Here is an 18255-nt window from a genome sequence, read left to right as displayed (position 1 = left end):
TTTCTTTCTAGCCTGTTTAAATAAAAATGTCTCTCTTTTTTTTAACAATTCTTTAATTTAAATTTTCCACGTGAGCACATGACAAGTTTAAAACCACAAAACTAAAGAACATTTTGACATATCTTAAATTTAAAATTATAATATTAAAAAAATTCTTTAATTTATTAAACTTTGAGGACAAATATATTGAAACAAAGAATATACCATTTTAACAAGGCCAAACACATACACAGCCCCTCAAACTTGGCCCAATTTTTCATTTTGGCACTCCAACTTAGCCTTGTTCCATTTTAACCCTTGAACTCCATTTTTTCTGTTCCATTTTAACACGAAATACTATTTTTATGATTTCTTTATTTTATATATATTCTTCAAATGCAACTTCTTATTTTAAATCGACACGTGTCAGCTAATTTTAGTTAAAAAAATTAAAAATTAACAAAAAATAATTCTTTTTTAAAAAATAATAATTTCTTTTTAAGAGTGTTATGTATTTTTGTGTGAAAAATAACCGACGAAATTGTGTTGGTAACATTTTTTAGTAGTGTTATTAGCAATGAATAAGAGTCTTTTTTTACTCGTATTGAAGATGAGTTTTTTTATTCGTATTGATTTATATTAAAAATTAAAAGTGAGTATTTGCGTTAAATTTAGATAGCCTAGATGATAAGAAAAAATAAATAAGTAGTGTTATTTAATTTAATTGAATGTTTAAGAAAGAAAATCAAAGAACTTTCGTCAATTTATTTTCATGCAAAAATACAGAGAAATCTCAAAAAATAATATTATTATTTGAAAATTTTTATATTCGTTTGCGAATGTTTAATTTTTTTATGAAAATTAACAGACACACGTCTATTTTTTAAATTTTTTTGTTAATTTTTAATTTTTTTAACTAAAATTAATTGACACGTGTCGATTTAAAATAAGAAGTTGCATTTGAAGAATATATATAAAATAAAGAATCATAAAAATAGTATTTTGTGTTAAAATGGAACAGAAAAATTGGAGTTCAAGGGTTAAAATGGAACAAGGCTAAGTTGGAGTGCCAAAATGAAAAATGGGGCCAAGTTTGAGGGGTTGTGTATGTGTTTGGCCTTTTAACAATTAGGGAAAGGAATTTGCTATGGTCTAAGTTGTCATAATCAATCTCCAATAATGATGAATATAGTATTATGTGACTACTAAAGCCCAAGACTGCCTAAGGCTGGCGTATTTTTCACGTCTATTCTAGAATTGTCGCATTTTAGTTTATAAAAATACAACTCGTTTAAACTTTAACGAATTGGGGTAATTGAGCTGCTTATATTGACCAAATTTATCTAAAAAAAATTAAATTGATTTGTTCAATATAATCATACTAAATAAATGAATTTATGTCTTTTTTTTTATTAGCTTGATTTGATAATTTAAAAAAGAGCAACTTTCACATATAGCAAACATAAAAATCATATTTGTATATTATAGCTATACTTTGCATAATTGTGCTCCATAGCAAACTTTATGTTTGCTATGACTATTAATATGTATATTTCGCTATACATAGAGCTGTCAATATGGGCTATCCCACCCCATCCGGGCTAGCCCATACATGCTTTGACATTTTACGGGCCAGGCCAGGCTAGCCCATTTTTGGTGTGGGCCAGAAAACGGTCGGCCCAACCCACAAGTACGTGGGCTACAGGCTTGCCGGGCCAGCCCACTTTTTAAAAAGTTATATATTTTTTTATAATTATTAAATTAAATTATAAATTATAATTTTAAAATATTATCATAAATATCGATAAAACAATATTACATGGTGTTAATGTTACTACTTGTTAATCAAATCCACAATAAAATTATCTTTATAATATTTATTAAGTTTTTTTCAAGTAAAAGTATAAATATTTAAATAGAAATATTAACCTAACTGTTTTGCAATGATCACAATAAAACACAAAAATTATGACAATATTCCAACCATAAAAATGTAAAAAATAAACTCCTTAAAAAATCATTAAACTTATGGCGTATCTAACACTTCATGAAACCTATGGCGTATCTAACACTTCATGATCATCTTCATCAAGCATATCTGAATCAACTTGTAGGAAGGTTGTCTTAACATCTTCATTTTCATATGTAATTTATAAGCGGTTTCAATTAGTTAAATATTAAAAAATTACTAAATTGAGAATTATAATATTTAAATGTACACAAAAATATATTATCAGTTTGAGAAAAACCATGTAACCAGTTTCGAGTAGCAACAAGTGTTTGGACATTTTCATGGTGGATGCAACTTCTATACTTAGTGATTTCCTAAAAAACTTTAAATAGATTTTGAGTTTGGATTTCTTTAATTTTAAATTTTAATATTATATTATATTTTTAAATTAATTTGTATTAGCCCACGGGCCGGCCCTACCTATATTTCTCAAGCCCCACAAATCAGCAGGCTTATTCAGGCTGGGCTAAAAAGCCCTTTTTTTAAATGAGCTCCAAAATTTTTAGCCCAGTCCTATTAAATCCCGGGTTAGGCTAGGCCGGCCCAACAGGCCTAGCCCATATTGACGGCTCTAGCTATACATATACAAAAGAAGCAATTGTAATATCTGTTTCGGTATACATATACAAAAGAATCAATTGTATAATCTGTGTTTGTATAAAGAGAGAAAGACAAAAGAAAACTAAGCAGGGCAAGATCTATATTTGTATAATCACAAGTGTATAGGACGAAAATGTATATTTGTATTTGTATATACAATTTTCTCCCACTTTATACAAATACAAACAAATTTATACATTTGTGTTTGTATAAAGTGAGAGAGGCGAGTGAGAGTGGCGATCGAGATCTGGGAGAGTGGCGAGCGAGATCTGGGAGAGTGGCAAGCGAGATCTGGGAGAGGGGAGAGAGGGGAACGAAAAGATATGTATATATACAATTTTCTCTCGCTTTATACAAACACAAACACATTTTTTGTACATTTGTGTTTGTATAAAGTGAGAGGCGTGAGGAGGGACTGCCCAACGAGAAACGAGAGTGGCGAGCGAGTGAAATTCACTGGGGAGAGAGGCGAATGGCAACAATTTGCTATGGATTACAATTAAATCAAACTGTGATTATAGCATTTAATTTGAATTAATAGTTTGCTATTATATACAATTTTACCTTTAAAAAATTATACTAAAAAGGAACAAAAACATGTCCAATCACTTCATCTTTTCAATTCCTTCCAATTTCCACTACTTAATTAAAGTTGAATTTATTGCTCGAAATGGCAATCCCTTTTACTATCTTTTCCCTCATTTAAATTGAGAAAACTCCTTCTTTTTTTTTTTTTGTTAGATTGATCACATGTTGAAGATTAGGTTCTTAGACATTTAATCTTACGTTATAATATCCATTGTTTCACTTTTAGTGCTTCTTTTTGTAGAGTCTATAACTTCATGATGAACTTTTAGAATTTGGAAGTGCTACCAAATTTATTAATTATCCATAAGCAAAAAAGTGAAGTGATTTCACAAAACAAATTCTCTCCTCTGTTTGTTTGGCCTTTTTTGTTCTTCAAGTGGTCCACTAGTTGACATTTCTCCTTTTTGTTTTGGTTATTCTTCCTTTTGGCTAAGTAACATGAAAAGTATGTACCATTCATTTTGAGCTTCGAAAAGGGTTTAAAATGTCCGTAAAATATGTAAATTTTATCATATTTGTCCTCGTTAATAATTTGATTCAATTATGTCTTTGTCGCTATTTTTATCGGGTAAAAAATGCCCTATTAAACAAAAATGTGCTTAGGTAAAGTTGTCTTCATTTTTAATATTTAACCTTTTGAAGAAAAAACTTTGGAGCAAGGTATTTTTCGTCGTTAATTTAAATGCTTTATGTCAGAATAACTAATTTTGTTATAATTAACACAATTTAGTATCATCAAAGATTGTGATTGAATGATATCCTATCCTTACTCAGAATACTCATATTTGAGCTTTGTGTATCGAATTATTTTTGATAAGAAATCCTTGACACCCAAAATGAAACTTTGCAATCCAAATTTGAATTAGTCGAACCTTAAAAAGAATTCCTTAGATTAAGTGGAAAACTAGAAACAAAAGAAAGTATACAATTGCTTTGTTTCAACGACTCAGAATATTAGAAAGATAAAATATAGGTATGCCATTTTTATTTTTACAAATAAATTATTATTGCACCGAATGACATGATGATGAAAAGAGAGAATTATCAAAGTGTATATTTTTATATATAAATAAAAGTAGTAATTTGATAGCATCATCAAGTCGTTGTAGTATAGTGGTAAGTATTCCCGCCTGTCACGCGGGTGACCCGGGTTCGATCCCCGGCAACGGCGACACAGCTTTTTTAATTTCTCTTATGTTTCGACCAAACTTTTATTAATTCGATTTTCAAAGTATGTTTAACAAACATTATAATTACGCAGACCAGTGCATAAAACACAAATATATATGTACTCCTCTATTCACTTTTACCGGTCAAAGTTCATAAAATTTGACTGTCTAGAATCGAAACGTGACAAATAAAAATAAACAACGAAGAAGTATATACTCATCAAGGAGCATACATATTTATTCCCTTACATAATCAAAGTAAATTAAATTTAGACACCACAATAGGTCTTCAAAGCAGATGCACATCTTTGGCCTTCTTCAGTGTAGTAGAAATCAAGGAATTCAACATGATCAAAGGGCTTAAAGAGTAAGGAATGTTCTTCATCTACCAACTCTTCTGGTGCCTTTATCGTATATCCAACTTTAGGTATTGAAAACAAACCAGCAGAATACCTTGCTTCATTTCCTCTCATCATTACTCTATGATACGGTGAATGCAATCGGCCATTCGCCCATGCCTAAATATAAAACAATCGCACTTCATATCCAAGGCGCCATACACTAACGATATAAAAAATAAATATTTATCTATCAAGTCACTTAAAATATAATTATATATAATCGTTCAATTTTTATTTTTGTATTTAATAACCTGGAACATGAGATTGGTTCCCAAGCTAAGCCACAACTCGTTAAAATAAGTTGAATTGAAGGGTGTGCAGATGACATTTTTTGATGAAAAATTGTAGTTAGTATATAAGTTAAGAAAATATGTTTTTATATATAAATATTTGATTTGTGTAATTTATGTGACGTATTTTTTTTAGTATGATCTAAAAAGAATGTTCACATTTCTTTATTAAAGATAATTTCATGTTAAACTTCTTATTTTACCTTTAATAAATGACATAAAGGCACATAAATGAGAAATGTATATGACTTATTTTAGATTAAATATGAGGTTAATGTTGGAAGAGCTTACATATAGAGAGTCTCCAATCATGACGGTAAAAGTGTCTGGTGTAGGATCAACATTGATCCAATGTCCATCTTTCGTCAAAACTTCAAGACCACTCACTTCATTTTGATATAATATAGTAACAATATTCTTGTCTGTGTGAGCATTTAGTCCTAGTTTAGTTTCACTGCTTTGAGGTCCTTTGTACTTCATCACTCGAAGAAGGTAATTGGTTGAATTCATATGCTCATCCATATATTTTTCGACACCTAAACTCTCTAAAATCATTTTTCTGACGGTCTGGTCTAACTCAGATAAATGCTTTGAATATGATTGAATAGTTTCACTGCCAACACACATAATAAATTACAACATTAAAAAATAAGGTATTATTAATAACATTTATACACCACTAAAGATTGAGATAACGGAGGTGGATCCAAATATTTGAGTTTAAAATTTTATATTTATTAAAATATCTAGTGAATTTTCACATTTATATTTTTTTCAACTGTGTTAGAAATATGTTGGGTTCAGCTGAATTTGTACCTTTTAACTAGATACATCAAATGATCGAGGCAGATCATAATTTCTTATCAAAAAAATTACATTGTATGTATAAAGTCATTTTTTTTAATGTATATATAGTAGATGCTGAATTCTCTTGGCGAATTTCTACCCTACCTCCACTAGTTGACTATAGTTGTCTGTTTCAAGTCCTGAAAATAGAGAAACAATAGGTAGGAAGAATATTTATCCTTTAATAAGCTATCCAACACGAATCTAAATTAATCGAGCTAGTTGATTTTGAATATGAAAGGTCTAAAGTAAAATAATACTAATAAGGGAGAAGAACTTTTTTACCAAAAAGTAGGATTTCCTTGAGGCCACAGAATTTGAGTGAATTTTTCAGCTTTATGAGGAATATTAGCATCATCAATGCCCATGCTTTCATAGAGGGGAACTTGAGGATATTGTCCAACATAGCCATGGAATGGTTTTTTTGAAATGTTTTTAAGTTTGGTTTGTAAAGGGAGATCAAAAAGCTCTTGTAAGGATTCAAAAATAGATTTTCTAAGATGTATTGGAATTTTATCAAAGGAAGCTTCAAAACAACCATATTCCACTAGTGCTTTGTGGACTTGGCTTTTCACTTGGTTCCATACAAGTGTGTCTGGCTTTAGGTCTTCATGAGAGAAGTCTATAATTGGAAGCTTGGTATTTTCAGAACCCATATTTTCTTTAATTTTCTACTCTCAAGAGTCTTGGTTTGTTGTGCTCAATTCCATTTTGCAACCTATTTATTTATAAAGAAATTGGAATCGTAATTTGGTTAAAGAGGGGAATATTTTATGTTATTCCCCATTTGACAACAAAATAACAATTTACTATTAATTATTTCAACGTATATTAGTAGGCCTTCCTAATTTCTTAACATAGTTGTTAAACGACTGAGGGTCTGTTTGAATGAGTTTATAAAAAGTAACTTAAAAGTTAAAAGTAGATGATATCCTACTTTTGATTTATTTTAAAACTTTTTTGGCTTAACAATGGGTGCTTAAAATCTTAAAAGTCAAAACACCTAAAAATAAGTTAATCTAAACGGATACTAAGGTTCTTATGTAGGATGGTAATTAAGGATGTATAGCAACCCATTAATTAGTCTGAAGTAGTGTGTAAACAACGATAATATTAACATAATTGATGTAATTTTATAATTGGGATCTGAAAAAGATGATCATGTATATGCAAACAATATTCTTACATTGTGAAAGTACATATATTGTTTATGATAAATCCTCGGTTGAGAAGTAAATCATTTCAAAACATATTTAAACATAAAATACAATATTAATTGAAGAAGTCACTTTTAAAGATAATAGAGAGAAAATTTTAAAAATAGTTTTTAAACAAGATCTTCCTAATTGATTCATTACTTTGATCTTAAATGCCTCAACTAATAATAGTGGGACAAAAATATTCTAATTATATCGCTAAAAAGAAAGAATCCCATAAAATAATTATTGAAATGCCTTTGAGTTGGAACTCGGAATCATTATAATTCATATGTACAAAAGTTAAGTTCCCCTCGTGACATGATTTTTTTTTTATGTTGTATTGTTTTTTTAACCTTCCCTAAGATTTCTCACCTTTAGTTCCTCTTGACCAGTGATGGAGCTAGAATTTTCAATAAGAGTTTTAAAATTTGAAGAAATAGACACACAAAGTAGTCAAAGGAGATTCAACATCTACTATATACATTTAAAAAATTATTTTAACTATGTATAAATAATATAATTTTTCGCCGAAGGGGGTGGATGAACCCTAAGGTGGCTCCGCCACTGCTCCTGACCCCAACAATAATCCCTTCTTATTTATTGTGACTCATAAATCGGTTACTGTCTTTATTTTTCCCTAATTTCTTTTGTTTTATAATATGTAGTAAAAACAATATCATGAATGGGATATGTTAGAAATCAGTATTAATTGTCTTGGTTACGAATCTTATAAATTATTGATCACGTTACATAAGTTATGATATCCATAATGATTAATATCAAAAATATAAATTAAACGATATGATGTCCTTGTGGTCCTCCACTGCGATGTAAGTCATTTTGTGCCTGTTTGCTAGTAATCTATAACTAGGAAATTTGTCCACGCTTCGCGCAGTATATAAATAGTTTAAAATAATTTTTTTATAAATTACCTATTCATGAAATATAAGTTTCAATACTTCAAGTTCATATGATTTTTTTTTGCCGAAACCCTTAGATTCATAAGTTATAATAGTTAATCAATAATAAGGACAAGATTAATAATTTAATATATTATGTTAGCAAAATACAAAATTAATGAATCAGAAATAATTTAACAATCTAAAAGTGATTACTTTTAAATCTATAATACAATATGAATAAAGCTTGAATTTTGTAGGTCATCAACTTTTATTGAAAAATAAAAATAAAACCAAAATTATAATAATACTATGAATGACCCAGTATCAACTAAAAGCAACATTGATATTAATTTGCTCATATCAAATAATAAGAAATAATCTATGAATGACCCAGTATCAATGTTGTTCTTAGTCGATACTGGGTCATTCATAGCATTATTATACTTTTATTTTTTTTTTATACTAGGAAACTTGTCCACGCTTCGCGCGGTATAATTGTAATTTAAAATATATTTTTTTATAAATTAAGTAGAAATAAAAAGACAAATTCTATTTTGATTAGAGCCAAAATTTGTGTTTCCTCTTAAATAAAATAATTAAGAAAAGAAATAATATCTTCACATTAAGTTTACATCAAAGAAAAATCAACTATTTTTTTTAAAAAAATTGACACAATAATGTTGTAACATTTTAAAAAATCGAATTACCAAATTAAGATTTTAATACAATATCATGTTCATTTCCAATTAACTTTAATTCAAACACAATATCATTCATACACGAAGTAATTAACTATTATTTAAAAATTAATCGAAGAACCAAATAGACAATATATAAGTATTTACGAATTTTAATCAATTTCACGTAGATAAGGAAATTGTGAATACATTATTTATTGAAAATTCTACTTCTAATAATTTTAAATTTATAATTTCATTTAAAAAAAAAAACTATAATTGTAAACCTAAAGTAATCTAAGAAGAGAAAAAAAATAGATCTTGTTTTCCATTTCAATAATAGAATTCACCTAATTAATTATTTTCTTTAAATTAGGCATAATTTATAATTTTCTTTTATAGAAGTACAAAAAAATACTCAAAAACCTATATGCCAATAACTAATATTTTAAAATAAATAATGAAAAGAAAGTAAAAAGAACAAAGAAGGAAAAAAAGTAATTTAAGGAAAAAATAAATATTTGAACTAAGAAGAGTGTCATCATTTTCTATTTTTAACTTTATTAGTATTTAATATGGGTATAATCGTATAGATCTTTAACAGAAGAGATGATCTAATTTATTTATAAAATATAAAATCGAATTACATTAATAAATATTAATATATTTGTTACAAAGATTATAATAACTAATTCTTGTAATAGATAAATAAAAGAAAGTAATTTTTTTTTTAAAAAAAGAAGTGATTTAAGGAAATGATATAAATGACATTAATTGTCAAATTAAGGTAAGGAAGTAAGAAAATTAATATGATTGTTGATGAACAAAATTAAATATGGTTACCTTTGATATTTTTGTCTTTTAGTCTTTAAAATTAAAAAATGTCAACAAAATTAATAAATATATATATATATATATATATATATATATATATATATTCATTATTTCTATGAATATAAAGTATAATTAAAGATAAATAAAAAAAAACATTAATTAAAGGTGAGACATAAGAAAAAACGAGATTTTTTTTTTCCTTATCTATCTTTAATTATCGTTTTTTTTCTTCTTTTATATAACTTTAATTGAAGTTTGTTTTATTTTCTTTAATATATCTTTGATTAAGGTCTATATATATATTAAGGCCTAAAATTTATTTACTTTCTTTATTATTTTTTTTTTCGCTTTTTAAATTTTATAATTTTTTAATCTAAAAAAACTGAAAATTCTACTTTCAAATTTTAGTGAATGTCAAAGTGACTACATTTAATTCCATTCATCATCAATCATATTATTTTTTCTTACTTCATCTTGATTATTACTTTCATTTATATCATTTCCTTAATGCTCTTTTTTTTTATAAATTTTTTTACCTTTTTTAATTTATTTTTTACAAGAAATTAGTTATTATAAAATGGTAAGAATCACATATATATTTTTTATGAAATTTAAATTTTTTAATTTATATCACTTCTTCGGATAAAGATTCATATTTATGCGTAATAATAAAATTAAAATTAGAAAAAGATGACATCCTTCTTATTTCAAATATTTGTTGATTTTAATCAATATTTTTGACATTTTCTCTTATATTTTCCTTACTAATTGTTAAAAATTATGTGGAAGTTTATTTATTATTTTTCTATTTTTTTTTATACTTTTCCAAATTTTGAAAAGACTAAAAATTCTACCTCAAAACCTTATTGAATTATCAAATACGCCCATATTTAATCATTTCATCATTGATACTATTAATTTTTTTAATTTCTTTCCTTAAATTCATCAATAATGTTATGTGTATCATGTCCTTAAATCATTTCTTTTCCTTTCTTTTTTCTTTTTACTTTTTTATTTCTTTATTTATTTCAAAAATTAATTGTCATAAACTGCATAAAAAAATGTTTTTTTTAATATATAAATAGAATTTGATTTGTGGTTTTATTTTGAATTCTTAGATTATTTCTTTTACTAAAGATCGATATCTTTATGTTATAAGTTTATCAATGTTGTTCTTAAATGTCTATTGAAATATATATATATATATATATATATATATATATAAAGCTGAATGTAAGCAATCCTATGTGACACCTCTCTATGACCAATATTCATATTTATTTATTTTTCTCATTAAAAAATTATTGAATATGATGAAGAAACAAATATTTTAAATATATTAGTGGCAGTTATGTCGTTTTTAATACCCATAACTGTAGCACATAAATATTAGAAATTAAAAGAGAAATAAATAATTGTTGATATAGGAATATCAAGAGTTTTCTCTATTATTTAAAATAGAGTAGATAATCACAAATCATTTCAAAAATATGGTAAAAGTCATTCACCAACTAATATTGATGTGTTCATTATTGATGGAGTAGTAGAAAAATTCATGGTTTGATTAGCTCCTCTCTCAATATTTTATTCTTTTTTATGATTGTGGTTCAAACATCTTCTTTGTTTTAATTGTTTTTCTTCCTTTCTGTACTTTTTAAATTTTCAGGAATATCAAACAAATTTCATTGAACATGCACGCATCAAAGAGAAAAAAAAAATTCAACAACGTACCAAATAATTTTTTAAAAAAAGTCATGAAGGGAAGAAGGATAACAAGCAATGGAAAAGGAAAAACAAAAACAACAAAGCTCCTCGGAAGAAAATTTAGAGATGAAGAGAAGAGATCTCAGAATGGACAATATTTCGTCGGCTTTAGCGTAAAATAATAGTCAAATCATTGACGATAAGCGTTAGATATATGAAAATTGGAATTAATTTTATGCAAGAGTTAATCTAATATCCTATTTAGTATGCATTCTATATGATCGACTAACTACAAATTGCACCATATTCTTTTTTTTTTTTAAAGTAATCAAATTTATAATAATAACTGAGCATATAATTATGTGTTTAAAGCTTCAGGATTAAAAAAAATAAAAATTAAAAATCAAAACCAAAAAAACGCAGAAATAAAATTATTAGGAATATTTTTAAAGTTATTAGAATCTAAAATAGGTTAAGAATCTTACGATTCAAAATCATTGTACAATTACAAATATATATACACATAAAAAGAAATTCTCAAAATTATTTATATTTAGCCTACAAAACAAAAAAAAAAAAGTATTAAAATCAATAAAAATGGACACCTTAACTTTGTCACTTCTTGATGATCATAGAATATGATTTCTTTATGAAAAGAGAAAGAGAGAGTATGTCATGATTCTTCAAGATATTGATATAAGAAGAAAAGTCAAGTAACAAATGTTCTCTTCATAAAAAAAAAATTAACAGGATGTTGCACTATAATGTTTTCTACAAGAAATTTTGTATTGTGAAACAAAAATTAAATCATACTAGTTGCAAAATTTATAGATAAACTGATGAGTGATAAGAAGAATTATTTAAAGAAAGAATCGGTTTAATTATTAAATTAGGAAAAGTATAAGGAGAAATATATGTTGTCAATTATCATTTGAAAGGATCCTAAATTAGTTCTCACATTATTACTTTCCATTTTTATTCTTCTTCCGTTCTTTTTTATAAAAACATCTTTAATTTTTTTGTTTCATTTTTCCTTATATATCTTTAATATAATGTTTGTTTTATTTTTTATTGTGATTTGAAAGGATTCTAAATTAGTGCTCACATTATTTCTTTCAATTTTGATTTCCTCTAATTTCGTTTTTTTGTAAATTTTATTATTTATTTTTCCCTTTTTTTTTTCCTTATTTACCACGTTTAATTAATGTTTGTTTTTTTAATCTTTAATTATAATTTATATTCTTAGAAATAATGAATATATATATATATATATATATTATTCTTCCGTTCTTTTTTTAAAAAAAAATCTTTAATTTTTTGTTTCATTTTTCCTTATGTATCTTTTTTTTTTTTGGTAACTGTAAGCTTTATCCTTATGTGTCTTTAATTAATGTTTGTTTTATTTTTTTTTATTGTGATTTGAAAAGATTCTATATTAGTGCTCACATTATTTCTTTCAATTTTTTATTCTTCTAATTCCGTTTTTAGTAAATTTTATTATTTAAAAAAAATGGAAATTAGAAATAAATGACAAATTAAAGTCTATTTCTGTATAAAAAATGCATTTTTTAAAATAAATTTATGTCAATTGATTTTTAAAATAAATAAATAAAAAGAACAAAGAAAGGAAAAAATTAATTTAAGGAAATGATAAAATTACATTAATGATGAGTTTAAGGAAAGAAAATTTTAAAAATTAATAGCATCTATGATGAAAGGATTAAATATGGTCATATTTGATATTCTGCAAAATTTCAAGGTAAAATTTTCATTATTTTAAAAAATAGGAAAAATGCACAAAATAAGAATTAGCAAAATAAATAAATAAACTTCTAGACACAATTTTTAGCAATTATTTTAAGAAAATATAAGAGAAAATGTCATAAAAGTATGATAAAATAAATAAATATAGGTTGTCATTCTTTTCTAACTTAACTTTATTATTACGTATAGATATGAATCTTTTAGTAGAAGAAATTATCTATGTTTAAATAAAATAAACTAAATTTCGTAACATATATATGCAATTCTTATCAATTTATAATAACTATTTTCTTGTAACAAATAAATAAATAAAAAGCAAGAAAAAAAGAAAAGAAGCAATTTAAAGAAATGATATAAATGAGAATAAAGAGATCAAACTAAGGCAAGGAAGTAAAAAAAAAGTATGATTAATGATGAATGAAATTAAATTAAATATTCAATAAAATTTGAAAGTGAAATTTTCAGTCGTTTAAAATAAGAAAAAAATATTAAATTTAAAAATAAAAAAAACTACAAAAATATAGACAAACTTCAGTTAAAAATATATAAAAGATAATAAAACAAACTTTAATTAAAGATAGATAAGGAAAAATAAATTAGAAAAACGTTTTAAGAAAAAAAAAACAAAAAAATGGAATTAAAATATTGATAGATTTCTCCTTATTCTCCTCCTAATTTAATATGAATTCCAAAATAAATTGAATCTCTCTTCTAAATAATTTTTCTTGCTCTTGGACCACTTATTATTCTTTCTATAAGTTTCTCAATCAAAATGATTTTTTCTCTCAATATATAAAATTATAGTGCAACATCCTTTTAAAAACTTTTTATATTTTGAAGAAATTTGATTATTACATGATTTTTCTTCTTACATCATCAGTATCTTCAAAAGTATTAAGAGAAATCATCTCTTTCTCTTTTCATGAAGAAATAACATTCCATCATCATCAGAAAAAGGAAAATGTATTAGGAAACTAGGCTTTTAGTTTGTTTTTTATTTTTTCCGTTTTTGTCTAGTAGCTGGACCTGGGCAATAGGCCCAAGTGAGTTGTATGTTCTTTTCAATTAATAAAAGGACTGAAAATTTTACCAAAAAAAAAAAGAAGAAGAGACAAAGTAAAAGAATCGCGATGTTTTTGTTCATTCTAAGATCTCTTCTCCTCATCTCTAAATTAGCTTTTAGTGTGTTGTGTCAATTTTGTTGTTCTTTTTATGTTGCTCGTCATCTTTCTCTTCTTTATGATTATTGATGTTGTTTTGGTGCGTTGTTGAATTTTCCTCTCACTGATACATGCATGTATGTTTAATGAAGTTTGTTTGATGTTCCTGCAAAATTTAAAAAGGAAAGAAGAGAAGGAAAATAAGTAAAACAAAAAAGATGTCTGACCACAAAAATAATATATTGAGAAAAACTAACCAAACCATGAATTTTTCTATTACTCGCGACAAGAATAAACACATAAATAAAAATTGATGGATACCTTTTACCATATTGTTTGAAATATATTGTGATTAGCTACTCTACTTTATAGATTAGTACCTTTCAAATTAAATTTGAAAAAGCTTTTCAAATTCCTTAATTAAGTGATACGGAATAAACTTTCAAATTAAATTTAAAAAAACTTTTCAAATTTTATAAATTTTATAATTAAGGAAAATGTCTTTTATGGTAAAGAATTGATAACTACAATTTTTATGTTTATGTTTTAATGAGGAAAAAATTAAATACTAAACTTTAATGTTATGTTAAAACTTCAAATAAATATTGTGTTTTTTAAAATAATAATAAAAAAGCTCCAAAAACCAAAAAAAAAGATAAATATGATTCCAGCCCTTATAGGCATGCCACATCAGCTATTCTATATTCAACTTTATATATATATATAGAGAGAGAGAGATTCTTTAGATTATATTATACTAATGTATATAAGTATAAAATTTATTAGTTTTTCATTTTAATACAGAACATGCCTAATGATTGAACGACTATATATATATATATATATATATATATAAGAGACAATAATTGAATGTACACAAGAATGGCTCCAAAAATAAAATAAAAATAAATTAGTGATACCAATTCGCAAATTAAATATTTATACATCACATTTGGACAGATTTATGGGGCATAAATTTTAAGTAGTATGTATCACTCAAATTTGAAATTAATTGCATTAACATGTGTTAATTTTTGTCCTTTAATTTTGTATTAATTGATTGGTCCAATAGTTTTGGCATTACATATTTTCAGAATTTGGAGGTTTACGAAATGGAATATGCTTTCAACACGATGACGCAAGCAAATTATAATTAGTCGGTTTCTAATCTTTCATTTGAATAAGCGCAATGATTTAATATTGGTGTAGGAGTGGTCTTGATAGAGGACAAGAAGCGGAAATCGAGACTAATTAAAATAATATATCACAGAAAATTATTAAAGAACACGAATGAGGTTGAACATAGATGATCTCATCTATAATGGAAGAGGAGGGTAGACGACAGAAATATTGGAAATAGGTGATCAACATGACATGATGCAGCTTCTACTTGCCGATGACATAACGTTAAATAGGAGGTTATGTAGAACATAAATTTAGATAGAAAGTTAACTAAATAGTTAAACGTTATCTCATTTTTCCTTAATAGTACTATTAGTCACAATATATATTAGTACTCTTGTAGTTTCTTATTTTTTGAGTTTGATTACTGTAGCATTTTGTAGTTATTTCTTTATTTCAACTGTTTCTTACTATCTCCGTCCACTTTTAATTATCATAATTTCTTTTTTTAGAGTCAAACTATAAAAACTTTGACAAACATTTTATGATGTATTTTTTCATCATATTGATATACAAAAAATTGCAATTTATAGTACTTTTCGTATAGTTTTTAAATATCTAATTTTTTTGTTTAAAATATCAAATTAATGCAATCTAATTTAACTTTAAAAATTAGTCAAATTGACTTTCGAAAATCGCTACATGACAAATAAAAGTGGACGGAATAAAAGTTTAGTCACCTTTATAACTTTATGGACGAGCCAGGAAAAAGAAAAAATGAAACAAAAAAAAAAGGATGAGCCAGAAAAGAAAAAAAAATGAAATAAAAAAAAAATCGCCGCTGCCGGGGATCGAACCCGGGTCACCCGCGTGACAGGCGGGAATACTTACCACTATACTACAACGACTTGATGGTGCTGTGTAATTACTTTTAATAATATAGTATAATATAATATATAACTCTCTCTTTCTATCATCATGTCATTAGGTGCAATAATAATTTATTTGTGAAATTAAAAATTACATACCCATATTTATCTTTCCATATATTCCGAGTCGTTGAAACAAAGAAATTGTAATAATTTCGACTACTTTCTTTTGTTTTTTACTTTCCTGCCTAATCTTTGGTATCTTTTTTTAGGGTGCATTGAATATCGTACCAAATTAGTTTTTTTTTTTAAAAAAATCTTTTGTAAGTATAGCTCTATTTGGTTCGGTTTTTGTAAAATGATTCTTTCGATTTTTCTAAAAGAAATTTTGATACGTAATAAAGTGAAATTCATTACAAGATCAAAGTCAAAAAAGAGTAAATTGTTATTGGCAACTGATCATACCTCACAACAACATAAAAAATTAGGTCCTTTGGAGTTTAGATGATGGATATGAGTGAGGAGTTGGGGCACAAATGAAAATAACAAACAAAATGGGGATGGGCTTGAGTAGTTGGGTTGGATAATGAAATTATTAGGGTCCAAGTTTGAGTATTAATATTTTTTTTTTGGGAAAAAAATATCAGAAATAATGATAAGTTTGAGACTAATTAATTATCAAACATAACGATAGTTTGAATAATTATATTATCAAACATGGCGAGAATTTTTGAAATTTGATTTGTAACAGTGATATAATAGTTTCTGAAATTTGCTCTGCATTAGTGAGACATCACTTTATATCAAATTATCAATGATACAATGATAAATACAAAGCAAATTGCTAAATCAGAGTGAATTGTTGTATGAGTTAGATAGAAAGGTTATCCTTTTTGGCGAGGGTTGTAATGTCTAAGTTAGCTTCCCTGCACTTTTTTGTTGAAGGTTAAATTTTTTTATCCTTATGTTATATTTGAAGGTAAGGCCAAGCCTCCCTCTCCCGTATGCATCTTCCGATATATAACACCATAGACGTGAGATTTTTTTTTTTTTAAAAATGTTGTATTATTACTTATAAAGAGCGAATTGTCTATTTCCAGAGTATGGTGCACCTTTAGGTGTATTTTTGGTCTATTTTTTTTTTTTAATGTCTAGTAGTTTTTTATGTTGCAGAAAATTTATGGTGTTTCTTATTTTATTTTTTTACAATTTCAATTAAATTTAATAATTATAATTTGGTAAATATTTAATAGAAACTAAACGTGCTCGCTTTTGACACACGATAAGAGAAACATATAAAATCCTAATAGCAACAGAGGAAAAAAACAAGTCTTTTAAAATTTAATTTAATAGACGACAATAGCATAAAATGTAAAGCTTTAATATCCCTAAATCCTAATTAATAAATGCTTCAACAAAGTCACAGAATATATCACGTCTAAAGTGTAACAACTTTCAAAAGCTTAATTTTTTAAAAAACTTTCATGTTTCTGCTAAATGAAACCTTTATTTCATTTTATATAGTTTGAATGGATATAAAGTTTGAGAAAGAAAGAAAGAAAGAAAGAAAAAAATTCGAAAAATATCTCTGCCCTATAATGTGTGCAATTATGTTGTTTGAGAGTTATGAAATCGCAAAAAATACCCTATATGTTTGCCAGTTCAAAAAAGTTCAGATTCTAACATTTCATTTCAAAAATTATTTTTCTCCTTGTTGTAATATTGTCTATATTTTATATTTTTCGAGTTCGCCACGAATCTCATATTCTAGAAAATAAATAAGTTTATGAAAAGTAACTACTGTATATAGATATCGTTTTGAAAAAAAATCAAATTTAGTTAAAAAAGAAAAAACAAATTATGGGTGTGTTTGGTATGAATGTTTTCCTATTTTCTCATGTTTGGTTGGGTTAAATGTTTTGGAAAATGTTTTCCAAATCAACTCATTTTCCTCAAATTTAAGGAAAATGACTTCCCTTCAAAACTTAAGGAAAACATTTTCCAAAACTCTCTTCCACCTTCCAATTAAAAAAAAAATTGTTGAAAACATCAATTTATTTTGTCCCTACCCTCAAACCAACCCCCCCCTCAAAAAAAAAAAAACAATAATTTAAAGATTGTTTTTAAATTTAATTTTTTT

The 18255-nt window shown here is 25.8% G+C and overlaps 1 protein-coding gene and 2 non-coding genes across 3 annotated transcripts; 1 reads left to right on the top strand and 2 right to left on the bottom strand.

Moving 5' to 3' along the window:
- Positions 1 to 4277: 4277 nt before the first annotated feature.
- On the top strand, positions 4278 to 4349 carry TRNAD-GUC (transfer RNA aspartic acid (anticodon GUC)). Its single transcript has one exon. It is a non-coding gene; the product is annotated as a tRNA-Asp (tRNA).
- A 102-nt stretch (positions 4350 to 4451) lies between these two features.
- Positions 4452 to 6628, bottom strand: LOC125874810 (probable 2-oxoglutarate-dependent dioxygenase AOP1). Its single transcript, XM_049555843.1, has 3 exons — positions 6170 to 6628; positions 5330 to 5651; positions 4452 to 4865 (listed from the first exon to the last, which is right to left on the bottom strand). The coding sequence occupies exons 1-3, from the start codon at positions 6538 to 6540 to the stop codon at positions 4617 to 4619; spliced, it is 942 nt and encodes a 313-aa protein (XP_049411800.1). The 5' UTR covers positions 6541 to 6628; the 3' UTR covers positions 4452 to 4616.
- Positions 6629 to 16082: 9454 nt separating this feature from the next.
- On the bottom strand, positions 16083 to 16154 carry TRNAD-GUC (transfer RNA aspartic acid (anticodon GUC)). Its single transcript has one exon. It is a non-coding gene; the product is annotated as a tRNA-Asp (tRNA).
- Between the last annotated feature and the right edge of the window lie 2101 nt (positions 16155 to 18255).

Source organism: Solanum stenotomum, chromosome 8 (genome assembly GCF_019186545.1).
Source record: "Solanum stenotomum isolate F172 chromosome 8, ASM1918654v1, whole genome shotgun sequence".
In the NCBI taxonomy this organism is placed as follows: Eukaryota; Viridiplantae; Streptophyta; class Magnoliopsida; order Solanales; family Solanaceae; genus Solanum; species Solanum stenotomum.
Note: the sequence above shows the minus strand (reverse complement) of the source record. Positions and strands in the feature narration are given on the sequence as shown.

Bases quoted from the DNA above. Each gene is read 5' to 3' on its own strand.
- LOC125874810 (XM_049555843.1), bottom strand. From the start codon at position 6,540: ATGGGTTCTGAAAATACCAAGCTTCCAATTATAGACTTCTCTCATGAA. The intron at 5,652-6,169 runs GTAAAAAAGTTC...GTGTGTTGGCAG, and splicing joins CAAGGAAATCCTACTTTTTG to TGAAACTATTCAATCATATT. The intron at 4,866-5,329 runs GTAAGCTCTTCC...TTTTATATTTAG, and splicing joins TGATTGGAGACTCTCTATAT to GCATGGGCGAATGGCCGATT.